Genomic DNA, 23,676 nt, shown 5'->3' with positions numbered 1-23,676 from the left:
CTTTTTGACACCTGCGGCTTCAAAACTCTGATTCACTCATCCTTTTAGGTTAGTGTCAGGGATTTTCCCTTCAGGGGAACAGAAATGTATTTAAATTTACCTCAATTTGCATACTCTGTCTTTTAAAAAGTTGTTTTCACAATTGCTATTTGACCTGCCTACATTCCCTTATGTTGTATTCAGGTGATTGTTGATTTATGATTAAACTACTTTGATTTGAGATTGTAATTTTACTAATGTGTTAATAACCCTATATGGTTGCAAATGTACTCCTCTCTTTTGTTACTGTGGGCCAAAATCTGTTTCACTGTTCCTGAAATGTTGTGGAATTGATTACTTCCAGCCTCAATTCTAAATCAAGATCCATCTGAGCAGGTACAGCAGAGTTTTGAATTTGTAACAAGTTTGCTCAGTGCAAACACCATCTTTATAATTCAGCTATCAATGTCATCAATGATGTAATTGAGCATGTCATGGGTGGCTTATTATGTGAGGTCATAAGCAGTGCATCATTTGGGGTGCACGTTATAGTTATTTCACTAAACAGTGATATTCGCTGCATCTGTAATCTGACAGCTGTAAAGACTGAAAGGTTAATAAAATAGCTTAGTGAGTTAAGTGTTAGCTGCTGAGGTCTGTGATCAGCCTGCAGGTTACACCTTAAAATGATTTATGAGTAATCACCTCTGGTATTGTTGAGCTTTTTAACAGCAGCACCTGTCCTGGCGTGTTTGTGCTTTTGTGCTGAGTCACGAAACGAAAAACTGCGCTCTGCATAGTTTGCGCACGATAGCTAGGTAGGAGTGTAGTGGAGAGGCGTAACAAAGGCCCCCGCAGCTCCGGCGGTGCGGAGGGAGAAGGGGGCGAACTCCCGGGGCCCCACTTAGCTCATCACCTAGCCTGAGTTGGGGGGGGGGGGGGCTTTGTTGGGAGAGTCCTCCATGTTCTTTGCAGGTGGGCTCTTTCCAGTTTTGTTATGCCACTGATGTAGTGCACTGTTGTTCCCTGGCTGTTTCGCTGTCTGCGCGCCTCTTCTCCCATACATGCTCTGTCGAACTCGCACACACTGTCACGTCTCAGCAGGGAGGAGGCTCCTTACACCAAGCTGCAGGTGGGCGGGTCCAAGTGCGTGTCTGGGCGGGGGCGGAGGGAAGGGCAGACACAAGCAATTAACATATCATATGCATGCTTTCGTGTTCTGGGCAAAGTGCTTTCCCGGAGGTGCGCGCAGACCCTGGGTCACACTTTAGACGGGAGGAGAGCCTCTCGTCTGGGAGGGAGGTGGGCGGATCTGGCCATCTCCATCTTCTCATGTTCACAGGCAAACCAACTGTGAGGACGGAACCCCGAAAATTGGCGATCGCGAGGGGCTGTTGGTTTCATGGGAGCTACTGAGGTGGGATATTGATCACTGTCGATAGAGGATCCCTGTCGAACTCCATCCGCTGAAGAGGGGTCAGAGAATGACCCCCCACACCTGGTTGGCTGACACATAGCACAGCAGCAGCATGTAAGTTAAAACTTTCACAACTTGTTCTCGTGCTCGCGGTCTTCCTGATGCGCCTCGCCACCAATCATATTGAAAGCGAGCTCTGACTCTGCTGTGCAGGACTGCGGAAACAGCCACAAAGGACTGTGCACTTAAATATATCAAGTTCCTCGGATATACAGATGCAGACTTAGATTGATGTGGAAAGATATGCAGATTTAACACAGATAGACGTAAGTTCTGTAGATCTATCTGTCTAGCTGTCTATCTCTCCACTGACTGCTTGGTGTCTGTGCGTCCAAGTATCTGCTTGTCTGTTATTTGCGTGTATTTCTGTCTTTCTATGGGTTGCTTTCTTCATGTTCTCTATTTGCGTAGCTAACTGGCTATCTATCTATCTATCTATCTATCTATCTATCTATCTATCTATCTATCTATCTATCTATCTATCTATCTATCTATATGCCTGCCTGCTCCTCGACATCTCTCTGCCCATGGTTCTGTTTCATAGATCTGTTTTTGAAGCGAGGTGTGTGCATCTGTCTATACGTCTTTTTGTCTGATTAGCTGTATGTCGGTCTACCTCTGTGTCAGACTGCTTACCCATGTATCCGTCTGCCTCCGTGTGTGTTTCTGCCCTTTCCTTCATTGTGTGTGTGCGCCTCATTCTGGATATACGGCTCTATGTCTGCCTGTCTGTCTCTGTTAGGTTCAGTCTTTATAAACAGGGCTCTTGTGCAGTGTAGAACTCAGAGAGTGTCAGGCAGACTAAGGTCACCGCTGGTGCAGGGTGAATCACTCATGTACTCCACTCTGCTAGTTTACGAGGCACAGGGGGCCGCGGGACACCCTCTGTGGCTTGAGAGCAGCGAACAAGACGCGTTTCTTGGGCAGGTGTTCGGCGCAGAACAGGTACGACTTGTGCTGCTCCATCCGGTTTCTGGGGCCGCCAATTAAACACCTCAGGAAAAATGCGCGCTCGGGGCATCTGTCTGCGCACCGGGACGGGCGAATCCAGACCAAATATTGGTTTTTGGACAGGGCGGCTGAAGGTAGAATTATTCTTGGACGAGCTCGGCGAGGCCCCTGCTGAAGAAAAACAGAACAATCTTCTTATGGTGTGTTTGTATTTTTTTAATTCCCCCAGGGCATGCCTGAAGGAAATTTCCAAATAAAATATTTAAAAACACGGTTTCTGGTTGGGAAATATGATTTATTAAGAGCGGCTGACGTTCACTGCGAAAAACACGAATCCGAAAAAAGGAAAATTCACTTAAGTGTTTTCAATAATTTTATTACTTTTAAGAAGAAAACAGCTGCTCGGAACATTTTGTACCATCGAACTGGGGAAAGTTGTTCTTCAAGCAATGCCATCCTCGCCAATATAAAACCAACCCACAAGTGGGTATATATTTCCCCTGATGCTCTGGGAAAATCACAAAAATGTGTACTTCACTCTTTAGTAACTACATGTATTTTTCTAAATCAGAACAAAACACCATAAGATTATTATAAGCAGTGAATTGTTGTCATTTACAAAGGATCCTTTCAGACTTAATAATGACTTACACCTGTATAAAGGAGTATATTACCCTCGCATAAGTAACACCGCAATTACAGAGACCAAATAACTGGTGTAAGTCTGTGCAAAAGGTGTAGCTTTTCCACATGCCTGTCTAACTTAGGAGCTCTTAAGGTGTGTAAGAGGAGCGGAAAGGCAAATCTGGTGCATATGTGGTGCACACCACACTTCCGTGTAACCTTATGGGTATTTATACACATCTGAATGTGCATTTTTCACATTTATATCCATAACAGCATGAGAAAGTAAGGCAAGGATCACCAATCAGTTCAGTTTTCACAGGTGGGACAGAAGTGGAGGGAGAAAGGACGAATAAAAGAAACAGAATTTTGAGTGGGAGGAGAATACTTTAAAAAAGTGTTACACTTCAAAACGGACTTAGATGCCATATACTTAATAAGTAAGCCGTAACTTAAGAAGAGAAGTAACTTGAAATAGTGAATGGTCACATCTACTTTAGTGACCTGGATGAATGTGAGAAAGTAGGTTTCAGTGTGTGTGTGTCTACGTTGCCTTTTCCTACACAGGGAAAGCAGTAACCACGCAAATGTGCTGCAATTGTTTTTAGAACAGTCCCTGAAACCCCATTTAGATGTCCCATTTCAATGCTAAAAAGACGCAGTTGACGTTTCCTTAGTGGTAGATCTGATACCGCGATCTATATATATTTACATATATTAATTTTCCCCAGGTTTCCTGAGTACAATATGCTGTTTACTATCCATTATTGAGTGTGCGAGGCGCGAGTCAGTTATGATGTGGTTCTTCACTTGTAGAAGTTATAAATAAAGGCATTTAACCAGACCCAGAGGACACAAGGGGTTAAATCTCTGCAGTGATATGAAAACGCATGCAGTAAGATTTTTGTGCCCATTTGCTGTAATCTGTAAAAGGATAGTAGTAGGATACTGGTGAGGCAATAATCCATAATTTCTCAAATTCTCTACATTTTTCTGCGATTATCTTCTTCCAGTGTCCACACCAGACCTCTTCTGCTACCCACTTTAGTCTTTTGTTTTGAAGGTCTCTGAAGCTGCGCTTCCCACTTCCCAATGTCTCTCTATCTACTGATTGGAAGCCTCCTTTGTCCGTTTGTCTCATTTTCCACCAACTTTGGTCACTGTTTACTCTTCACACTCACTCCAGTCTCATAGTGCTTTGAAGTGTCCTTTGGCTCCTCTCTCATTCTATGCACAGTTCCCCCATCTTTTGCTCGTGTTCTCCCACACCCTCCTTCTCTTCTTCTGTCTCCACAGTTCCAAAGTGCTGTGAAGTGTCCGAAAGGGATATAGCAGTACATTCTTTCACATGAACCTACAGATGTCTGAATGGGAGTTACTGTTTCTTACAAAAGTATCAAAAGCAGCTGTTCCAGACATCAGTGGTGGCCAACCTCAGCCTGTCCTGCACCGAGGACTTCCCATGTTTTCAAAGTGCCCGAGATAGTTTCTCACAAGAAAAGGACACATTTTCAGAAATGTTTAAGGGCAAGGAGCAAAGTGGGCAATTGCCCACACTTCCCCTTCCAAGGGTTCCCCTTGGAAAGATAACTTTCTCTCCTTGACCTGCATTTCTATATCTAACCTCTCTCCTTCTCTATCTACACCTACATCTACCTCTCTAAAGAATATAATATTACAATACAGCCTTTGAGTTACCGGTTTGTAACACGTGCATTGTCATCTTAATGAGCTTTGTTGTCCTGTGTAAGACACGTTTTCAATGTTTTTGTGTGACCCTAGTATTACTTGGCATCATGAGAGCTTGAGTTAGCAGGAAATAGGAAATAAAACTCAAAATTTTGTCCGTAGAAGGGCCCCCAAAATATGTTTTGCCCGACGTCCCCCAAACCTTTGAGATGGCACTGCACACGTTAGAAAACGGGTGACTGAACGATTGCATTGTATTGCGCTTTCCCATCCCCCACGCAGCCGATAACAGTGCCCATATATTGCTGCTAAACGCTGAAAAGGTATTTCCTTTTTCGCTTTCCCAAAGGACACATTTTTCCCAACCTCTGGCCTGGCTCGATGGACGAGCCTCCCGCAGGAAACCCCGGGGGCAGGTCTGTTGTGGCGCGCAAAGAACGCCAGTCTGAAGTAATGACGCCGCGAGCGCCCGCCGGTCCTCGCTTCGTACCCAGAGTGCCTCAGGGTGCGGAGCCTCTGCCTTCCGCACGAGGAACAGCGTGCTTCATTTTTTTGTCCCAAGCTAGCAAAAACAGCGTGTCAGCAGCAGCTGAGCTTTCAGCACAGACACCCCGGCCTCAGTCTTCCTGTGGTGAGTTTTCAGAGCAGTGCGTCTTTTATTCCAAGTTCAAGCCCCTCATGGGGAATCCAGTGGCGTAAGGAAACTTGAGGGGGGAGGGTGGCGGGCCTTCTGCCTGGACCCAGTCAGGGGCCTGCCGCCCGTGCACAGTGTACTGTGCTGAGAGGGGCACAAGGGCTCCCCCGCACCACGGGGCTGACAGGGCCTTTTGCCACTGGGGGAATAACTTGGGTATTTTTTCGTGGTTACATGTGCTCTTGAGAAATGCTTCTCCAAAGAGGCGTAGCTGTCGTTAGAGCAGTAGGTGGAGTGGCACCCGGACATAGGCGCTGAAAGTATGGGTCAGGCTATAGCACCCCCTAAAATAACCATGCTGGAGTTCACAAGGTGTTAAAGTAATAAACATGCCTTCAAATTTTATGTTTATCTTGCAAGAGTTGCTGTGCGTTCCAATACACTGGTCAAAAGTAAGGCTATGTCTTCAGACAAATTGTTGCTAATTTGGAAACTGGTATTTACTTTTATTTCTCTGATTGCAAAGTAAGGGGATTTTGTAAAAGAGACAAATGTGACAATGTTGCTGCGGTACAGGACATGTAAAAGGGAAGGCTGTACAACATCATGTAAATACTGGTAAATGAATCATACGCATATTTAATATATACCACAAATCAGGAAAGCAAAAATAAAACACATTTTAATAGGGTCAAAACAAATCAATTTATTAGATGTGATGATGCGCAAATGATACATATTGGCTGAAACCAAATTTCCAAGCACTTTCGTTTGTGCACTACATAGTTTTACCATTAAAACACCATGTATATGCAAATTTAGTGGTCATTTCAACTGAAAACGTGTCTGTAGATGACAGTGACTAGTGCTTCAAAATGCACCACTGGCTACAATCAACACCCTTACAACTCTCCTGCTAAACGAAGACGGCACTTCTGCTATATTTTTGTTTTTTTCTGTGACACTTGGGAGTTTTGTCAGCCTCTGTGATTTCAGTGATGTAACCATAATGGCAGCACCCCCCACTCTGAAAATTGTTCCACCACCACTGCACCAGGGTGCAGGAGATCAGTGCACCCCACTCATGGATGTTCAAATGATGAACCAGTGAGAGCGTTGCTCATTGATTTACAAGAATTCTGACATTTGACCATTGTGGTCTGCTGTGATTATGCTAGCTTTTATTTGAGGAACTCCTAGCTTTTATTTGAGGAACTCCAACCTTGATCAGTATGACTTAATTAACGTCATATGAATGTCGTAAACAAATGCAAATTTGATTCCTGTGTCCTACCAGTGTTAAGGGTTGGTGGAGCTTGGCAGCGAATGTACTGTGACAATTGATTATGCATCCTCTGTTATACTGACACAAAATCACTTGAACATTTGTTATTAAATTGCTAACTGCTTGACCAAGTGTGTCTGCTTTTTTTTTTCTTTTTTTTTCTGTGCCTTTCCTGCACATGATCTCTTCTATTGGTTTGAGGAAGAGAACAGAGGTGACCACACTAAATAGAAGCAGGTTCTGCAGCCACAGTTGTAGTTTTCTTTGACTCTTTGCCTCGATGTTGCAGCATTCCTCTTTCTTCCTTGTCTGTCTTTTTTCTTTTTTTTCTTGATGTGGATGGGGGGAAGCAAAAGCTCTGCTCCACCTTCATTCTTACTCATGCATTCCATATTCATATTTTTCTGCGATAGGCTGTGGTGGGATCATTAGTTAGCAATGTATTCACCAGCAGAGACATGCTGATGGTGAAAAAACTGCAATGCCATTGCTACAGGCAGAGTCACGTGGCAGCTGAACACTTACTGCACAGTTTGGACAATAGAACAAAGCAAAACAACAATAGCAGATTGAAACACCTCATATATAATTGTATGAATTAAAATATTAATATAAATACAAATAATACTATTGTTCGAATCACAATAGAAATTTGTGATGCCAGAGTGCTTTGTAATGTGTATTTCTATTAATGAAATAGTTTCCTTTCACCTTCATTTATTTGAAGATGTTTGTTACTGTTGTGTACTGATAAAAAAAACCACACAATTGAGATGAGTGAAGATTCTTCACCCAAAACTGAAGACTTACTCAACTGATGTTTTACAGATTGCAGCATGTTGAAAAAAAAGGAGAAACCACAGTTTACACCAACATCGTTAAAACAAAAGCTATTTAGGTAGACAAAGCACTCCATTTCAGGTAATGAGTGGAGTAGGGGATCCTTGAGCTATAACGTATGTTTGACAGCTGTCTCCTTCGAGGGGGTGACGCCCCCTACCACTTTCTCTCCCATGTGTTGATTCAGAACACACAAGCTTTAGAAGAACAAAGCCTACATATTTATTGATAAGGTTTAACTTACAAGCAATTAAACTCACAAAACTTGCACCCTATATTGAAGAATAATAGCTGAAAACCAGCTGTGTGATATGAAACTTGTAACTGCCGGAGAAACCAAAAATACTAACCTGGTGGCCATCATCTTCTAGTGATCTCTAGCTTACATCTTCCAATCTACTTGTTTAGCACTGGTGACCTCTGGTTGACTCCTACCATTCACTCCTTCCAGTTGGATAGCAATGTTCAGATCCTCTGCACGATCATTGAGAATGAGTGGGCATCTACATTTGGTAGTCTCAGCTGTACTATACCTTAATCATGAACCTTCAGTACACTTGACCCTTTGTTTTTTGCCTACCAGTTGGGTGTCTACTTCTGTCACTTTCAAATTATCATCCACTTCCAACTCTCTCAGCATCCATTTTTTCAGGCATGATGTCCACCTTTGATACTATGTACATCCCTCCCTTTAGGCTGCACATCCACTTTCAGTGTCTGTAAGCTTTGACTATCATCCATTAAACATCCTCCTCTGGTTCCACCTAAATCCAACCTGCCTGGTGTACAAGCCCTTCATATGCCTCTAGCATTCATTCTACAGAGTAGGAGTTAGGTTCCTGTACATCCTAACTGCAAAACAGAACTAATATCATCTATTCTCTCCCCCTCTCGTCCAAACCCTACCTCACAAAAGCAGGGGTCCCTCAAGGATCAATCATCTCACCTATGTTTTTTAACGTCTACATGATGTCATTACAGAATTGATCAATGATTTGCAACTCACATGCTACAACTATACAGATGACACACAAATAAATACTCCTTAAACTGGAATGCCCCAAAGACATTGAAAACGCACAAATCTTCAGTTGCCTCAGAGCCGTTGATCAGTGGATGACTTGGAGCCATCTCAAACTGAATGCTTCCAAAACGGAAATACTTACATGTGGCTACTGGAAAAAATATGACGTACTGTGCGTCTGGCCTGATGATCTGGGACCACGTGCTCAAGTATCTAAGGAAGTTAAAAACCTTGGAATTACCATGGACTCCAAGTTAACAATGAATGCCCAAGTGGACAAATTAGCACGCTCAAGCTTCATCACCTCAAATGCAACGTATTTTCCCCCACCTCGGATTTCTACACAAGGTGCAGGCTACTATCTCTCTTGTGCTATATAAACTGGATTATGAGCCTTGTCAGGGGTAGTAAGTGCTATATAAATACAATTACAATTACAAATTGTGTGATCTTTTGTAAGACAATTAATTTTGCTGTGACTTACTTTGATTAAGTGTCAATTCATAGCCCTATGTGAAGAAATTCAATTCAGGATATGCAGTTCATAAACACATAACTCAAATATTGTTTCATAGATAATAACGATACTCCACAAATGTTAACAATATTGAACACACACACACACATTGAACAAAAAGATTCACCACAATCCACAGGGTCCTGTATGTTGCATTTAATTTGGCTGCTTGAAATAAATGCAATATACAGGACCCTGTGGAGTGTGGTGAATCTTTTAGTTGGATAAGTATTTTGATGGTGGTCTCCTCTGTCACCTGCACCAGCAGTAAGAGTGCGCCATCGAGACTTGCTTCAGACCCATTGTTTGACATATATATATATATATATATATATTTGTATATATATATATATGTATATATATATATACCACTCGTGCCAAACTGCCATCTTGTGGTTCATTCACAGCAGCGTAGCCAGGGTTGTGGGGGTGGGAAAAGTTTATGTTAAAAAACATAGGAGCATATTTATGACCCGGTTTGCGTTGCTCTTGCACCATGCATCATGGCTCAAGAGTGACACAAACCTCAATTCAGATTTTGTAAGCCACGCAAATTCACTTTGTGTGGCTCTGAGTGGCTCCATAAATCTGTGGTAACACAACGCAGCGCAAATTGCTGCATTGCATTACTCTGCCCTGGGAAGGCGTTCCATGGGCATTGCGTGGGTGCTCCCATGCAGCTCCCAAAGTTTTTGACACATTTCCAGATTTACAAGAACTTGTAAACCTGGGGTTGCACCACAATCTGACTCCTTCCCAGTTGAGGGCATAACAAGGAGAAATATCTCTATTTGTCCTCCTTTTTTCCTCTTTCTATGTGTGCTGCATTCTGAAGATCTCAAAATGCATCTTTTCATCTAAAACTACGCATCTGGCACTAAATAAATTGTGCAAAAACACAAGCGCTGTAAAGATCAGCCACACGTTTTCTGGTTGATCGCTTTGTTTCCTTGCACTGGTGCTACATTTTTTCAGTGAATGGCATGTTACGTGATGTGCCTTAGTGGCACTACTTCAGTAATCTCGTCTATCAAGTGTAACATTAAATTACTAAAATTACTTGAGATTATACTGGCATAACAGAAATTTAGACCAAACCTGGCTGAAATGGCAGCATGCAGCTCTTGTCATTTTGTCTTACTATTGGCTTGATTTAATGTTTGATGGGAGCAGGTCTTCACAGCATCCCTCCAAACACCGACCATCTTATTCCCGTCTGCGGATTTAGAGACGGTGATGGATGGGAACTCTGCCAACTGGCCATGGTAACCCTGCATTAGCCCTGACCTCTAGGCCGCCCGGTGCAGGCCACTTTATGATCCAACAGCAGTACCCAATTCTAATAGTGATGTCTAGAGAGATAGAGCTCTAGAACCCTTCTAGTTCAGATGTAGAACAGACAAACAAGAATTGCAGCAGGCTCATAGACAACACACAATCCGTATTAATACCCAATAGTAAGAAAATACAAATCAAAAACAACAGTACTGCTATTAAGTTTCAGTGAGCATGCAACTTCGCCAAAGTTCCTGCTGCAAAAAGGAACTAAACAGGGCTGAAGCAGCCTCACTAGAAATTACTCTAAGAGACGGTGCACCGCAAAATGAGCAAATAAATATAAAATATAAGAAAAAGCAGAAGTCCGATGTTCTGACAGTGCTGATGAACAGCCCTTTTTAAAAATATTTCATTGCAAGTCCGAAGTGTTGATTCCACACAATTCCGTAGATGAAATAAGTTAGGACCAAGAGTAATAAAGTAAAACAGCCATGTGTTCTTGCAATTCCATAGACAAATTAAATAATACTCAGGATGAACAGCCAATGCGTTTCACCCAATAAAGGGGCTTCTTTAGGGCTGTAATGCAACCAGAAAAACATATGTATACTCTACTATCCATTACATAAGAAATGTAAATATCTAGGTAAGTGTAAGAATACAAATTATGAAAGTGAGACAAGAATGAAAATGCTGTGTACCAACACGTTAATGAAAGTAATGAGCCCGTATCAAAACAGTTCCATGCCAGACGTAGGGTTACACTCTTTCTACTCTGCTAGCATCAGCAAATCCTGGGAAATCCTCACATTTTTTAATATGAATGCACAGTGGGCCTCAGCTTGATCTCGAGGGTCTTTCTGACTCCTGTGTGATTGTGACACTGATTCCCATCATCTCTGCTTATAGCTGGGAACATGGGTAATTCCCTGGATAGACTGCCAATAGATAACATGTCTATCCCTGTCTGTCCCAAGGGTTCCTCCCCTTGCTGACTTCATTAAGTAAGCAAGGCAATATTCCCAGGATTCCCACTTGTACCAGAGGTACACATATATTGGAATAATCCAAAGATTCCCAATTCTCAGGGCAGGCAAACCCTTTGGATTTCCTCAACAGTGCTGAGCATGCACTTGCACGCAGCATGCAATGATGCAGAATACTAAGGGCCTGATTTAGAGTTTGGAGGATAGGCATGAATCAACTCTTTTGTGACTTTTTTTTATCCCCAGGTACCAGCAAGAAGACCTGCATGGCCACATGATGGATCAAGCTGTAAGAATTTCCAAAGCTCTTATGTCAAACTGCCCTGGCTTTGCTTTGCCATGGCCAAGCCACCTCTTCAATTAGTAGGGAAAACTGGCAGTGGTAATAGCAGGGAGTCGTGAGTCATATGTCTTGGGTGTCCCCTCCCAAATCTTGGTTAGAGTTTGTCACTCCTCATTTTCATAAATGCCTGATTGATAGGGCGATCAATAACCTCTTTTGTCATATCCTGGTTGGGAGCAGTTGAAGCTCAAAGTTCAACAGTTTGAAGATAATATTCTTGTTTCAAGAATCAGACAGGCCTATCAGAGGAAAGAAAGGCAAATCTTGTCACTTCACAAACTAAAATGTGAGGATTTTTATAACTTTCTGAACTTCTGTGTGTGTGTGTGTAAGAGGAGTAATCACACAAACAACCATTTATTCACACTTTACAAATAAGTGTTTATTACTACCCAAAATAATCCGTTTAAAACCTTAGAGTAACAACATATTGAGGAAATACCTGCAAGATTTCAAATGTGTGCATTGCAGGTTTATTGCAGCTGTGACGTGGATGAAAAGCTCACTGAGTAATATTGTCAGCATTGTAACTTGTAACCTACTGTTAACTCATGCATGTCTGCAACAAAATCATTGAGAAGATGATTTATATAAAATGCCAATTTATGACTTTTACATGCCATACTGTGCTCAGAGGCAGACAAACCATCTGAGTTGTCTGATGATGAGTCAAACCTGTTACCAAATCCTACACACAAATTCCTCCAGCAAGTAGATTGGCCGCCTTAATTATCTTACGAGTATTATGCTATCCTGAAACTGGCTGGATACACAGAGATCTCTGCAGCAAGTACCTTACTCTCTTAAGCTATGTGAAAATGCTGTTTGTTCCTTGCCGATTAGATACGCCCCACAAAACATTTACGATCACATTTACGCTTTGCGGCGATCGCCAGTTTCCTTGGCGGGAGAGTTTTTTAAACATTGCATAAGCTGTTATGGACGCCGATCGCCGTGACGTTGTTCTTCATAACTCTACCCTCTTCTACCGTCACCTTTAACCCTCCATCTACAGGTTCGTGTTTCCGTTGAGAGCACTGGCTCCGCGTCACTAGAACACTACCTGTGCCCCGGCTGCTCTGTTAATTAAAATTAATACGGAGACAGCCGAGGCCGACTCTTCCACAGACTCCGCCGTCTCACCAGTACATTGGGTAAAAGTTTACCCAGCGGTGAATTATACTAAAAAGTGTGCATTTCAAAACTCTGGAATTAGAGCAGAGGCTTTGGCTCCGGCGGGATGCTCGCAGGGTAGGGTACGTGCACCATTTGTATGGCCCCTGCCGCTTTCAGGGGCTTGGCAGCCATTACAGTTGTGGGGCCCTGGCTGACCAGTGAAGGGGGTCTGAGGCGTTGAGACTGGCCGGTGAAGGGCTGTCTGTTCAATGTGTGGTGTGAAGGTGGCTCTTTCTGGCTGACGGCATGAAGAGGATGCGTCCAGTCGCTGGCCTTGGTACGCCATTATGTCAGGAACTCTGTGCTACGTAGGGGCCACTCTCGGCTATTCTGAACCACTCGAAAACACCTATGGCTACAGCAACCCGTCTTTTATGCGCTGCATGACGTGACGTAACGCAGAGAGAAAAGGACTCTGACCTGTGATATGTGGAACAGCCTGTTTGCCATTTTAAGTGAATAATGATATGTGTAAGAGTCTGCTATACACTTGCGTCAACCAAAGCAGTGTCAGGCAGTGCTTTAAATGGGCAGGTACTCTCCGGTACTGAGAACCTGCTCCTCTTTATTTTGAAAGAGAGAGTACCTGCACTCCTCAGCATTGATGCAGTACTGGCATTTCCCAGGAGCAAACAGGTATTCTAAATAGTGACTAGTTGCAATTTTATATTTTCATTTGAAGCAATGAAGCCAGGGATTTGGTCTGAAAAAAAGCTCTTCCTTGTGGCCACAACTTCCACATTCATTATCAGCCTGGTGTTGTCCAAATTGAATCTTCCCATTGTGTAGGGAGTCACCACTTCTTCTTTGTTTGGTTTGTTGGAAAGTGGACCATTGTTTTCAATCTCTGTCTACGCCATGCTGACTATATGACGTTACTTTTCACTGATTTACTATTAATAAACTAGTTTATTTGGTTTACAACATTAAAACTAAAACAGTAATGTAGTTCGCTGGAAAATTAAAATACTAACAGACAGGCTAAATAGATTACTTAAAATATGTTTTCAATTTAGAAGTAACATCCTAACATTATGCATCCATATTTAAATATCCAAATCTATAGTAAAGTCTAAGTTATTCATTGATTCACTAAAACAATACCTTCTTTTGTTGTCCAAAAATAGACCAACATAGACACCTCTGATAGAAATAAGGATTTTCACTTTAACAGCCAATTATCTCTATTTTTACTCGCAGGGTTAATCCATAATTGGCAGTGGCTAGATACCGGCTGTAAGCCATCCCAGGAACCAAAACAATCAATAGTTGCATTGGTTAATGCCAAACAGTACGAAAATGCCCCTTAGGCTGCCACAAAGCTCCTTTACTTGATTTGTTAGTAATTCAAGAGTTGTGACTATCACCTGATTAAAACATAGACAGCTTTTGTCTTCTTATGATGGCGATAAAAGGCAAAACCCCCTGGTATATGTTTCCTAGTTTAGTTTCCATAATTGATCAGGAGAGATATTTAGATATCCAAGGTTGTAGCACAATGAAAACTCATCCTCCTACTTCCAGCATTTAGCAAGAGCTCTATCAGAGCCATGCATATTCTCATTTAACCCCAACAGGGAACTATGTGTGGTATTCCTATGTATATTCACGGTGGATGGTGATGAGTAGAATGATCATAGCTTCTGGAATGCTGTGGGTTATATCGAATGTTTTCATGTAAATGTTGATACTTGGTGGAGTTACTGGGCACAATGTGGGTAATTCCTTTTCTGTTCCTGTTTGTGAAATAAAGCTTTAGATTTACCTTATCTGTGAGAGTCTTCATATTGGAGACAACAGAAGTAGGCTGTGGGTCTATGGTTTGTCTGTTATCATTGTGCCATTGTTTGCATCTCACCATGATTGAACACAGATGGACTTTTCTGGGTAGCAAGAGAACATTGACTGGAGATGTGCTGCAGTGGGCAGATATTGTGGGTAAGATTCAACCTGTGCTGACGGTTGGAGTTTTGGCATGCTGGGGAAAGCAAGTAGTGTTTGGACTGTGCCAATGGCTATTAGTAAGGCATGCAGGTTGGCAGCTCACTCAGTTGTACTGTGCACAATGCCTTTGAAAGCAAAGATCGGTTAGTTGTTGTAGTCAGGGACGTGAATGTGTTACCACACTAAAGAATGCCGATGCACTGTTATGGATGCTACTTTGTGAGTGAGGCGGCCATTTTGAAGGTACTAGTTGACAGAATGGAATAAATCAGCAAAACACTAGTGCTCCTCAGTGCACAGTAGATTGTGAATGTGGCTGTCCTTTTGAAGGTACCATTTGACTGAATGGAATAATCTGCAAAGTATTATATCTGATGATTTTCAATTTTTGTCAGCAATACGGCTCTGACTTTTGTGACAAAACACCCATGATCTTGGCACATTTTAAGACTGTTACTTTTTTGCATGTACTAGTATCACACACTTTTGTTCTGATTATTTTTGTCTTTCAAATATTTGTGCAGTTGTGTGTGGTAATTTTCTTGATTCTGTTGTAGGATAATTATTACCACTGTTTTTTTCTGAAGGCAGTTGATGACCCTTCAATGGAGGGGACCTGTGGTAGGTAGTATCTCTGACACATGTGGAGGTGTTGGGCCATTAGGCAGTTGAATATATGGTATGGTAAGAAGTTCAAAGTAGTGATGGACCGATGTAAATTTTATTCAAGGATACAAGGAGCCCTCAGAGCATTAACGGGCTAGTGTGAATTTGACACAATTTCCTGCGATCAGGCCTCGAGAGAAGTTGTGGCTGTGCACAGAATTTACCCTCAGTGCTACTATTAACATTGTCAAAGGTATCGTCCATTCTGAAAGATTTGCTCATGAGTTCAAAAGATTATCAGATGATAATTCTAGGGGAATGGAAACAACGTTTGAGGTTAATGAATTAAGAAATCAAGAAAACTTCAAAGATAGAAGAAGAAAACTGATTAAATGGAAGGGAGAAGACTTTAAAGACAAGTTATAGATGTGGCAGTTTTATCATATAAGAAACCTTATGGGGTATCTAGCAGTGGACACAACGTGTACCCAGTTGGGGGAAGGAGGTCAGGTGGGGGAAGTATTTAAAGCCTCTCCAGGAAGCATCATCTGCTCTGTTACAGACTTTGATAATGATTCTAGCCTCAATGTAATCCTGTTTTGTGTGTTCGTATAGATAAATATAAAGGGATGCTCAAGTGTGTTGTGCAAGTCGATGCAATGATGGCAGAATCATGTGCGTGGATTAGTGCACTGAAGAAATGTTTAGTCATGAAAATATGGGGAGAAATAAAATTGCTGCCCCAATGTTTGGTCTGGTGGATAGATTGGCCATAAAACTGATTTGTGTGAGTGTTTTTGGGCAGATTTGAGGTTTTCAGGATGTAAAACCAAGAATAAGATCTATGTAGCAGAGATAGACGAGCCTATCTTCAAAATGTTTAATGAACAAGAATTTGTGTTTTGTTTGAATCCGAATGGGAAACTTTTTTGTTTGAAGTTGATGAGATTGTTACAGATCAATTTATACTTACTTTGAAAGAAACATTCCCTGCAATAATTAAAGAAGAATTAGTAAACTTTGTGGGTTTTAGACACAAAATCTTAAAAGGCAAACCTGTTCCATTGAGGCATAGGATCCGCATGATTTCCTGACATTTCGTAAAAAACTCAAGGGCATGTTAAATAATATATGTTCCAAGGGTGTAACCCAACTTTTAGAGACTTCCTTTTGTGTTTCTCCTGGGGTGATTTTGTTAAAGACCACAGTGAATGAAGAGTGTATGTGGACTCGCCCACATTTATATTTGAAATTGGGGTTGACAAGCATTTCTTTCATAACCATCAGGTATTGGTGTCCACACTTTCTGGAGCCACACTAATTTCCACGCGTGATCTCACAAGTGCATATTGTCAGGTGGAGTTTGACAAGGGGTCTAAACGCCTAACAGCATTTGTAACATTAGAATAAATGTTTAAATTCCATAACATGCCGGTTGACCTGGCAAGCACTGCAGCAGTCTTTCAGCACTTAATGAAGGAAACTTTAAAAGAGGTAACAGGAATGATGGCTTTCCAGGATAAACATTTTGGTGTTTGGGAAAGATGGCCGTGATCACAATTTGCTTTTGTTATTGAGTGAGGTGAAAAAATACTAGTTGACTTTGAGTTAATGAAATGGAAATTCAGGTGTGGTGAGTTTGCATACTTAGGACCGAAGATGACTACAGTTGGAATTAAATCTCAACAGAACAAAGGCCTTACTATTTTGGAAGTATTAGTTCCTCAAACAAAGAACCAATAATTTAATTCCTTGAGCACTCAGAGTTTTATGGAAAGATTGTTTAAATTATGTCGCCAAAGTCAACCCTCTGTGATGTTTACTGAAGGAAATAGTGCAATTTGTGTAGAGTGTGGTTGTTGGACATTGCACTTCTTGTGGAATTTTCCAAAAACATTTTGCTTTTTTTCTCCCAGTCTTTCCTGACAGCCTGTGCATGATCATAGAAATCTAGGCACTTAACCACTGTAATGCACAGGGAAAATGCACACGCCCATGCTACCTGTGTTAGGAAGGGGTGGGTATGGGCATGGTTGACATGCTGTACCCAAGAGGACCCTGTAAAAAAGGTACCCCCCCATATCCGGGCAGGTATAGCCCTGGCAACAGGGGGGGTGTTGCACTGTGCATGCCACCCCCTAGAAAAACCTGTCAACTATGTCTTAGGCCCAATTAGATGGGCCAGCGGGGATTCTAATGCATCTGTGCTCAGGGTGGCAGCCCCTAGTCAGGGGCCAAACCTGAGCCAGCCTTATGTCTCCCCTGGAGGGCCCTGAAGAGGGAGCAGGTAGTAGGTGTAGGGCAGGGCAGGTATACGAATTGTACTCTGCTCTGGTAGGGAAGACCCCCACATGGGTGTCCCCTACCTCAGGAGGTCTACCACACCCATGGGATGGGCTGGTCCCCTAGTAGTGGCCTTTGGGCCCTGTTCCTCTGTAGGTACAGGGTGGAAGTGTGTGTGCATGTCCTCTACTGGGCAAGTGGAGGCACTGACTAAGGTGGGCGAGACCAGTCATGTCAGGCCCCGGGGTGTGCACTTGCACCAGAGGACCTTTAGAGACATAGAGCCCGGCCCAATAGGCCAAGGTGTGCCCACCCACACAGTGGTGGTTTTATATATATTGTGTCTGGCGTAGCTGGCCTCTAGGTCCTACCTGCACCAGGGTGTCATACCCATAGTGAGTCTGGTGCTAGCCAATGTGCGCATACTGGCACACTGGTTGAGTGCCTGGGATAGAGCGAATGGAGGCAGAGGGTTGTGACACTTGGTGTCTCTGGGGCAGAGAATGGCCCCACTAAAGATAAAGATCTACATTCCACGTCATTGGGACGGATGGAGAGGAAATTTAGGGGAGACATCTGTGGTTTAAAGAGAACCCTTTGAACCACCACTAACTTCAAAGGCACACTTTAGTAACTAGGGCTACTATCCTTCAGCAAGGCAGAGTTACATCTATGGTGATGCAAGACAGGTGCTACTGATGGAGAGCCTGCAAGTACTGCCTGTACTTTAGGTTAGTGCCCCTTCATTGTGGAGGCCACTGCATGCTGAGATGTCTTGTGATGTGAGCCGGATCACTCGGTGCGGGACCCCTTGTTGCCCGCTGTTGTTGAGTGAGTCACATTTCTCTTGTGTGACCCTTGACTGCTTGCGCATTTTGTGTTGTGCGCCATTCATAGGTTGCAAACCTCAGAAGTGGGGGTGCTACCGGAGTTGTGCTATACACTGACTCGTATGGTACGGCTGAACTTGCATCGAAGTGTCTGGCCGGGGAGTCTGGTGCAACTAAAGTAATCACAAACCAGACGTTGTGCCTCATTCCAGAGAGGTGCAGGATTTGCATTCTTTGTGGGAGCATCCGGGAGTGTCTGGTGTGGTTCAAGTCATCATGTACCAGACTGGTGCCTCCTCCTGAGGTGGAACCACAGTGGGAATTGTCTTTGGAGTGATTGCATGGTCATTGGCTATTCAGGGTATCAGGCCCCTGACGTTGTGCCTCATTTTGGTGGAGGTACCGCACTGAGCACTTTTCATTTGGAAGCGTAACCATTTGGTGCAGTGCAAGTCTTTGTGCACCAGACGTACCATCTCCTTGCTGCTGTCTTTCCTCCCCCCCCTCCCATTTTGTCCCCGGGATCCTGTGTAGCATGACTAGGGCCGCAAGCGGCCTAGTATCCAGGGGGAAGGTTGACTCAATCAATGGTTTGTGGTGGGGCAGAATAGCCGATGCAGGTTGATGGGTGGAGGGTGGTTTGGATTCAGAGTGCCTGCAAACACAGTGGCATCCACTAGCCGGATATCAGGACACTGCATTAGGGTGCCTGGAGCATGTTTGTACAAGTGTGTGTCTTCACAAGCCGAATGATACCCATGGCACCACCAACGGAGCGGTATTGAGAGTGGGTGAATGTGAGGGCAGCACCGTGGTGTTGCTGGTCATGTTCTTCTGCCAGGGAATTCCTGAGGATGGCATTATGATTTTCTAGTGCTGCCTAGTGCTATGTGGAAGTGTTACACCCCTTGTATGTACTTATTGCTGCTAGCGCTGGGAACTGGTGTGCACCCTTAATTTAAGAGTAACATCAAAGTTGGTAAACTCTAGGATGGTTCTTGTGCTGACAACGTTTGGCACTGCATGAGGGTGCAGGGAGGGAAAATATAATGTTCTCACTGGTACATACTGTCATTGTGTTACACACAGTTGGGACGAATACTGTGAGCTCTCTGGCTGATGTGATTTATGCCCAGTTTCCATAATACGCATGCTGTGTTGACAATGTGTGTGTTGAATACAACTTTTATATACCTACACAGTGTGTGAAGTATCATGTTTGCCACTCAACATGGTTGTGGTGGGGAAAAGCAATGCTCTTGCTTTGCCTCTGTGATAAGCCTGACTGCTCTGTGTCAAGCTACCCAAGGGTGAGCACAGGTTATACAGCGAGAGTCATCACCCACACCCAATTGGAGTGACTAGATTCTGAATGTGTCACCTCCAACAGTTGGGCAGTAGCAGTGATTTTAGGTGCTGATGTGTGAAATGGGAATGGCTGCTTTTATTGAGTTGTGTAGAGAGTGTGTGGCGACTTTTGATGCAAACTGGTGTGGTAAGGGGGTTGTACCTATACAGCAGGATAGTAAGAGTGAGAGGGTAGTGTATATACCTCTCAAACTTTGGAGAAGTATAAACAGAATTATTCCATTATTGAGCGAGAATTGTTGGTGTGCACCCGGGCATCTGAGCATGTAAGTGTATTTTGTGGAGCAGAACATTTATGCTCAGAGCAGACCACAAACCTCCAGTCAACATGTTGTCTCCTGGAACCAGAAGGTGACTGCTCATTTGCTACGTTTGGTTGCCAAATTACAGTCATAGTAGAGTATATGCCTGGCAGGGCCAATATGCATGCAGACTGTATTTCTCAAGTTCCTCTTAGTTCTGGTCACGTTTTCGAGGATGATAATGAGTGTAAGGTGGCCATTACAATTGATTATGTGAATCTTTGGAATTTTGGTGGGATGTCAGAGCAATCTACATCAAAGGAGGCATGGGTTGAGTGAGATGAACGAGGATGTGGATATGCATTTTGTTTTGAGTTTTAGGAGTCTACAGTTAAGAGTTGGCCAAAGGCATGCATGCTTGCTAATGGTGACCTTAAGCATTTTTCAAGGTATAGGACAAATTAATGAGGGATGAATGAGGAATGATGGCTGTTAAATTATTCCCCTCCCCCACGAGTCTGAGGAGGAGAATTGTGGAGTTGGGACATGAAGGACACTTAAGTATGTCATCCACAAAATGGTGGCTAAGGACATATTATTGATAACAGGAATGTCCATGGTGGATGAATGGGTGCAAGGATGTTCGAAGTGTGTGAATAGTGACCAATTGGCTAACCTGTGTGTCACTGGGTGTTCACCTGTAGAATGTTCCCAAGGACCCTGAGAAACTGAGTATTGTCACTTGGGTCCCTTTTTGTGTGTCCTAGAATGCAGGGTTTTGCCCTTTTATTGGTTGACTGTTTGTCCAAATGGCTTGAGGTCAGAATAGTGCAGCGAGTTACTGCAAGTTACGTGAATGCTTGAGTTCTGAGAGGATGAACTTTGAAGGAGGTTTTAACGAAGAAACTAAGGGCCAGATGTAGCAAAGGTTTTTCCCCATTCTGTGTCTATGGGAAAAAGTGTTTGTACATCTGGCCCTAAGTTCACATAATGGTCTTCAGTTTGTTTGCAAGGAATTAGGGGATTATTGGTTGAGATGCATATTATGCACAAAAAGGCTCACAAATTACTGTCCCAAGTCCAACAGTCAGGTTGGAAGATTTTTTTTTAAAGTGGTGCCCTATATCACTTCTTGCACAGCACTTTTGATTTAATGATTAATGCATTTTGACGAGAAGAAAGAGAAGGCTCAGTTTACTTTGTGTATACCGAGATAAATGTTTACTGTTAGTCATTAAATACAATGGGACCATCTCTTTTGAAAGTTAATGCAAGTTCATGAGGCATTTTCAGAATATTTTCTAAAGCTTATTTTGTCTGCACTTTTTTTATATAAATAATAAATCTATTGCCGCCAAGCTGGCACTTTATGTAAAACATGTGCAGATGTCAACTGTAGGTCACCAGTTAAGTCTGGACAAGACCACTGCAACATTCTATCTTGCTGAGATTGCGCAAAAGGTACATACTATTAAATTGGATGATATTAATACCTTTACTATTCAGTGCTTAAAAATAGTAGGTGTAATACTACGCTGTATGTAAAAAAAACAGCGATTATTGTTACTACAAATGCGTGTACCCCCATAAATGGCTTTAACTGTTAAAGAAAATGTAAAAAATGTAGGGTGTGATTGCGGTAACATACTTTCGTAGTAGTGCTGACTGACTCGCGAATTCCAGGAATAAGCCAGGGGTTCTGCAAGAGGAAACCACTGCCACTTATGTCAAAATCTTAGTAAATCAGGCGTCTAAGCGCTGCATCCCAAACATACAGTAGGTTGGATAAGGTTTGTGGTATCTGCAGCTGTGCTGAATCCGTTGTGTGACGCTATGAGAATAGAGCTGCACAGCTGCCTGTCACCGGCGCCGCTTAATCAATTCGTTCTTATCATTTCAGAAGAATCAGGATATCCCCCTTCCATGAAAAGACCACATTACTTTGTGTGTTTTTTTGTCTCCTCAGGATGCCCCGCTTTAGCGGAGTATGGTTTATTCACTGGAAATGGAAGTTGCAGCATTTTCTCTGCCTGATGACTTTCTGCTCCATTTGCATTCAGCAGTCGGGTGAGTAATGTAAGCCTTCTTCAATTCACACCTAAGTTTAGCTATTGCACTTTGCAGTGTTTCGAAAGATAGCAGTGGTTTGTTTCCGTTACTTGGTGCTTTTTTTACACTACTGCTCAGCTTTTTGGCTTGCGATTTTCGTACTTTGGTTTCAAGAAGAAGCATTTGCTTTTATGAGATTTTGGCATTTTAATGCTTATGATTACATGTCATTGTGTGATTACGAATTTGTCTTTCTTTGCTGTTTGTCACACATTTAGTTTATGATGTATCTGTAATCTGTACTATTTAATGTAATACATAAAGGAAAGCGATTGTGATATTTCTGTTCCAGACTGTCTTTAAGGTTTTTTTGTAAACAACAGTATAATCCTTCACTTTCTGGTATCAACTACCTGTTTTCTTGCCAACAGTCGCCTGGCTAGGGCAGAGTTTGAAAAAGATGGTGGTTGACATAAAGGGATATCTAGAAATTCTCTGTCTTTACATATTAGTTAGTGTTCCACAATTCATTCATGTGGTCTACAAATGATTCACAGAATCATGCAGTAGTTTAATCTAAAATACAAAAAACCCTGAATCATTCAAGGGGTGCTCCAGCATAGACTAGTGTGCCATCTTTTGACTGAATCTCCCTGCTGAAGCAATCAGTTTAGATTCATGAGCGAAGGTCTGCATATGCTTTACCCATTACACCAACATATTTTAAAACCCTGCTTTGAACAACAGTGAAAACCATTTAAAACATTGTGCTTCCTCTACACAGCGTATTGGGGTCGAGGGCCTAATTAGCTGAAGCAAGTAACTGACTTGTGGCATTTTCTTAGGTGTGTTTATACGTAAGATTTGTTTGAGAGCATGGCCGACTTGCTGCCCTTTGAGCGTGTGTAAATGCTTGTTAGTTACTGGTAACGTTTATACATTTGCAGGGGTGTGGAATTTATTAAAATATCTACTTGTCCAGGGGACAGGTTGCTTCTCAAATCTACTTGTCCTGTAAAAAGATCTACTTGTCCCTTTGGTGCCATGTAGTGTGGCGACAAATTATGGCAGCAATCTCATTATGTAAGAGCTCTGATAATAGCCTCTCTGATTATGCCAGGGCTACTACCATAATAGGGCTTGAATACTTGCAGTTTCAATCCTTACTGTAGCAATTTCCTTATTTTGCCACCTTTCTGCAGATCTGCATACTGGGGCTGGAGGAAGCAGTAAGCAATAGTTCCAGGGCTGGAATGCCTTTGAGTCTGCAAACCTACTAACCTGCATGTTTTAAAGATTTTCACCAGCTTCTCTCTAATATTTTCCCATGATAAGAAAGGTTGGACATTTACTCCGGACAATGGCAGAATTAGAACTTCTTCCAGGGTTGGGAAGAAAGTGGCCGGAGGGAAAATGAACTTGCAGATGCTCAATAGATTTTCACATGAGCAAATCTACACATGCGTATTTACCCATGCTAAAATACAGTTCACAAATATTTTATAGGGGTACGACATATACCATGGGTGCACTTTTGTGACTTTCTTTAAG

The 23,676-nt window shown here is 42.6% G+C and overlaps 1 protein-coding gene across 3 annotated transcripts in view; it reads left to right on the top strand.

Annotated features, from left to right (window-relative positions):
- The first annotated feature begins 1,207 nt into the window (after window positions 1–1,207).
- ADGRG6 (adhesion G protein-coupled receptor G6) overlaps window positions 1,208–23,676 on the top strand; it is a 513,628-nt gene continuing 491,159 nt past the window's right edge. The window contains exons 1-2 of one of the 3 annotated variants that reach the window (XM_069235130.1): window positions 1,208–1,510; window positions 22,043–22,143. In XM_069235130.1, the coding sequence (XP_069091231.1) occupies window positions 1,509–1,510; window positions 22,043–22,143 (103 nt within the window). In that variant the 5' untranslated portion in view covers window positions 1,208–1,508. Of the gene's footprint in view, window positions 1,511–5,287; window positions 5,352–22,042; window positions 22,144–23,676 lie in introns of those variants that run through there. The other 2 variants (XM_069235132.1, XM_069235131.1) reach the window with 2 other exon arrangements.

The sequence above is a fragment of the Pleurodeles waltl genome, chromosome 5 (assembly GCF_031143425.1).
Source record: "Pleurodeles waltl isolate 20211129_DDA chromosome 5, aPleWal1.hap1.20221129, whole genome shotgun sequence".
NCBI classification, from domain to species: domain Eukaryota; kingdom Metazoa; phylum Chordata; class Amphibia; order Caudata; family Salamandridae; genus Pleurodeles; species Pleurodeles waltl.
This window is presented reverse-complemented; position numbering and strand designations above follow the sequence as displayed.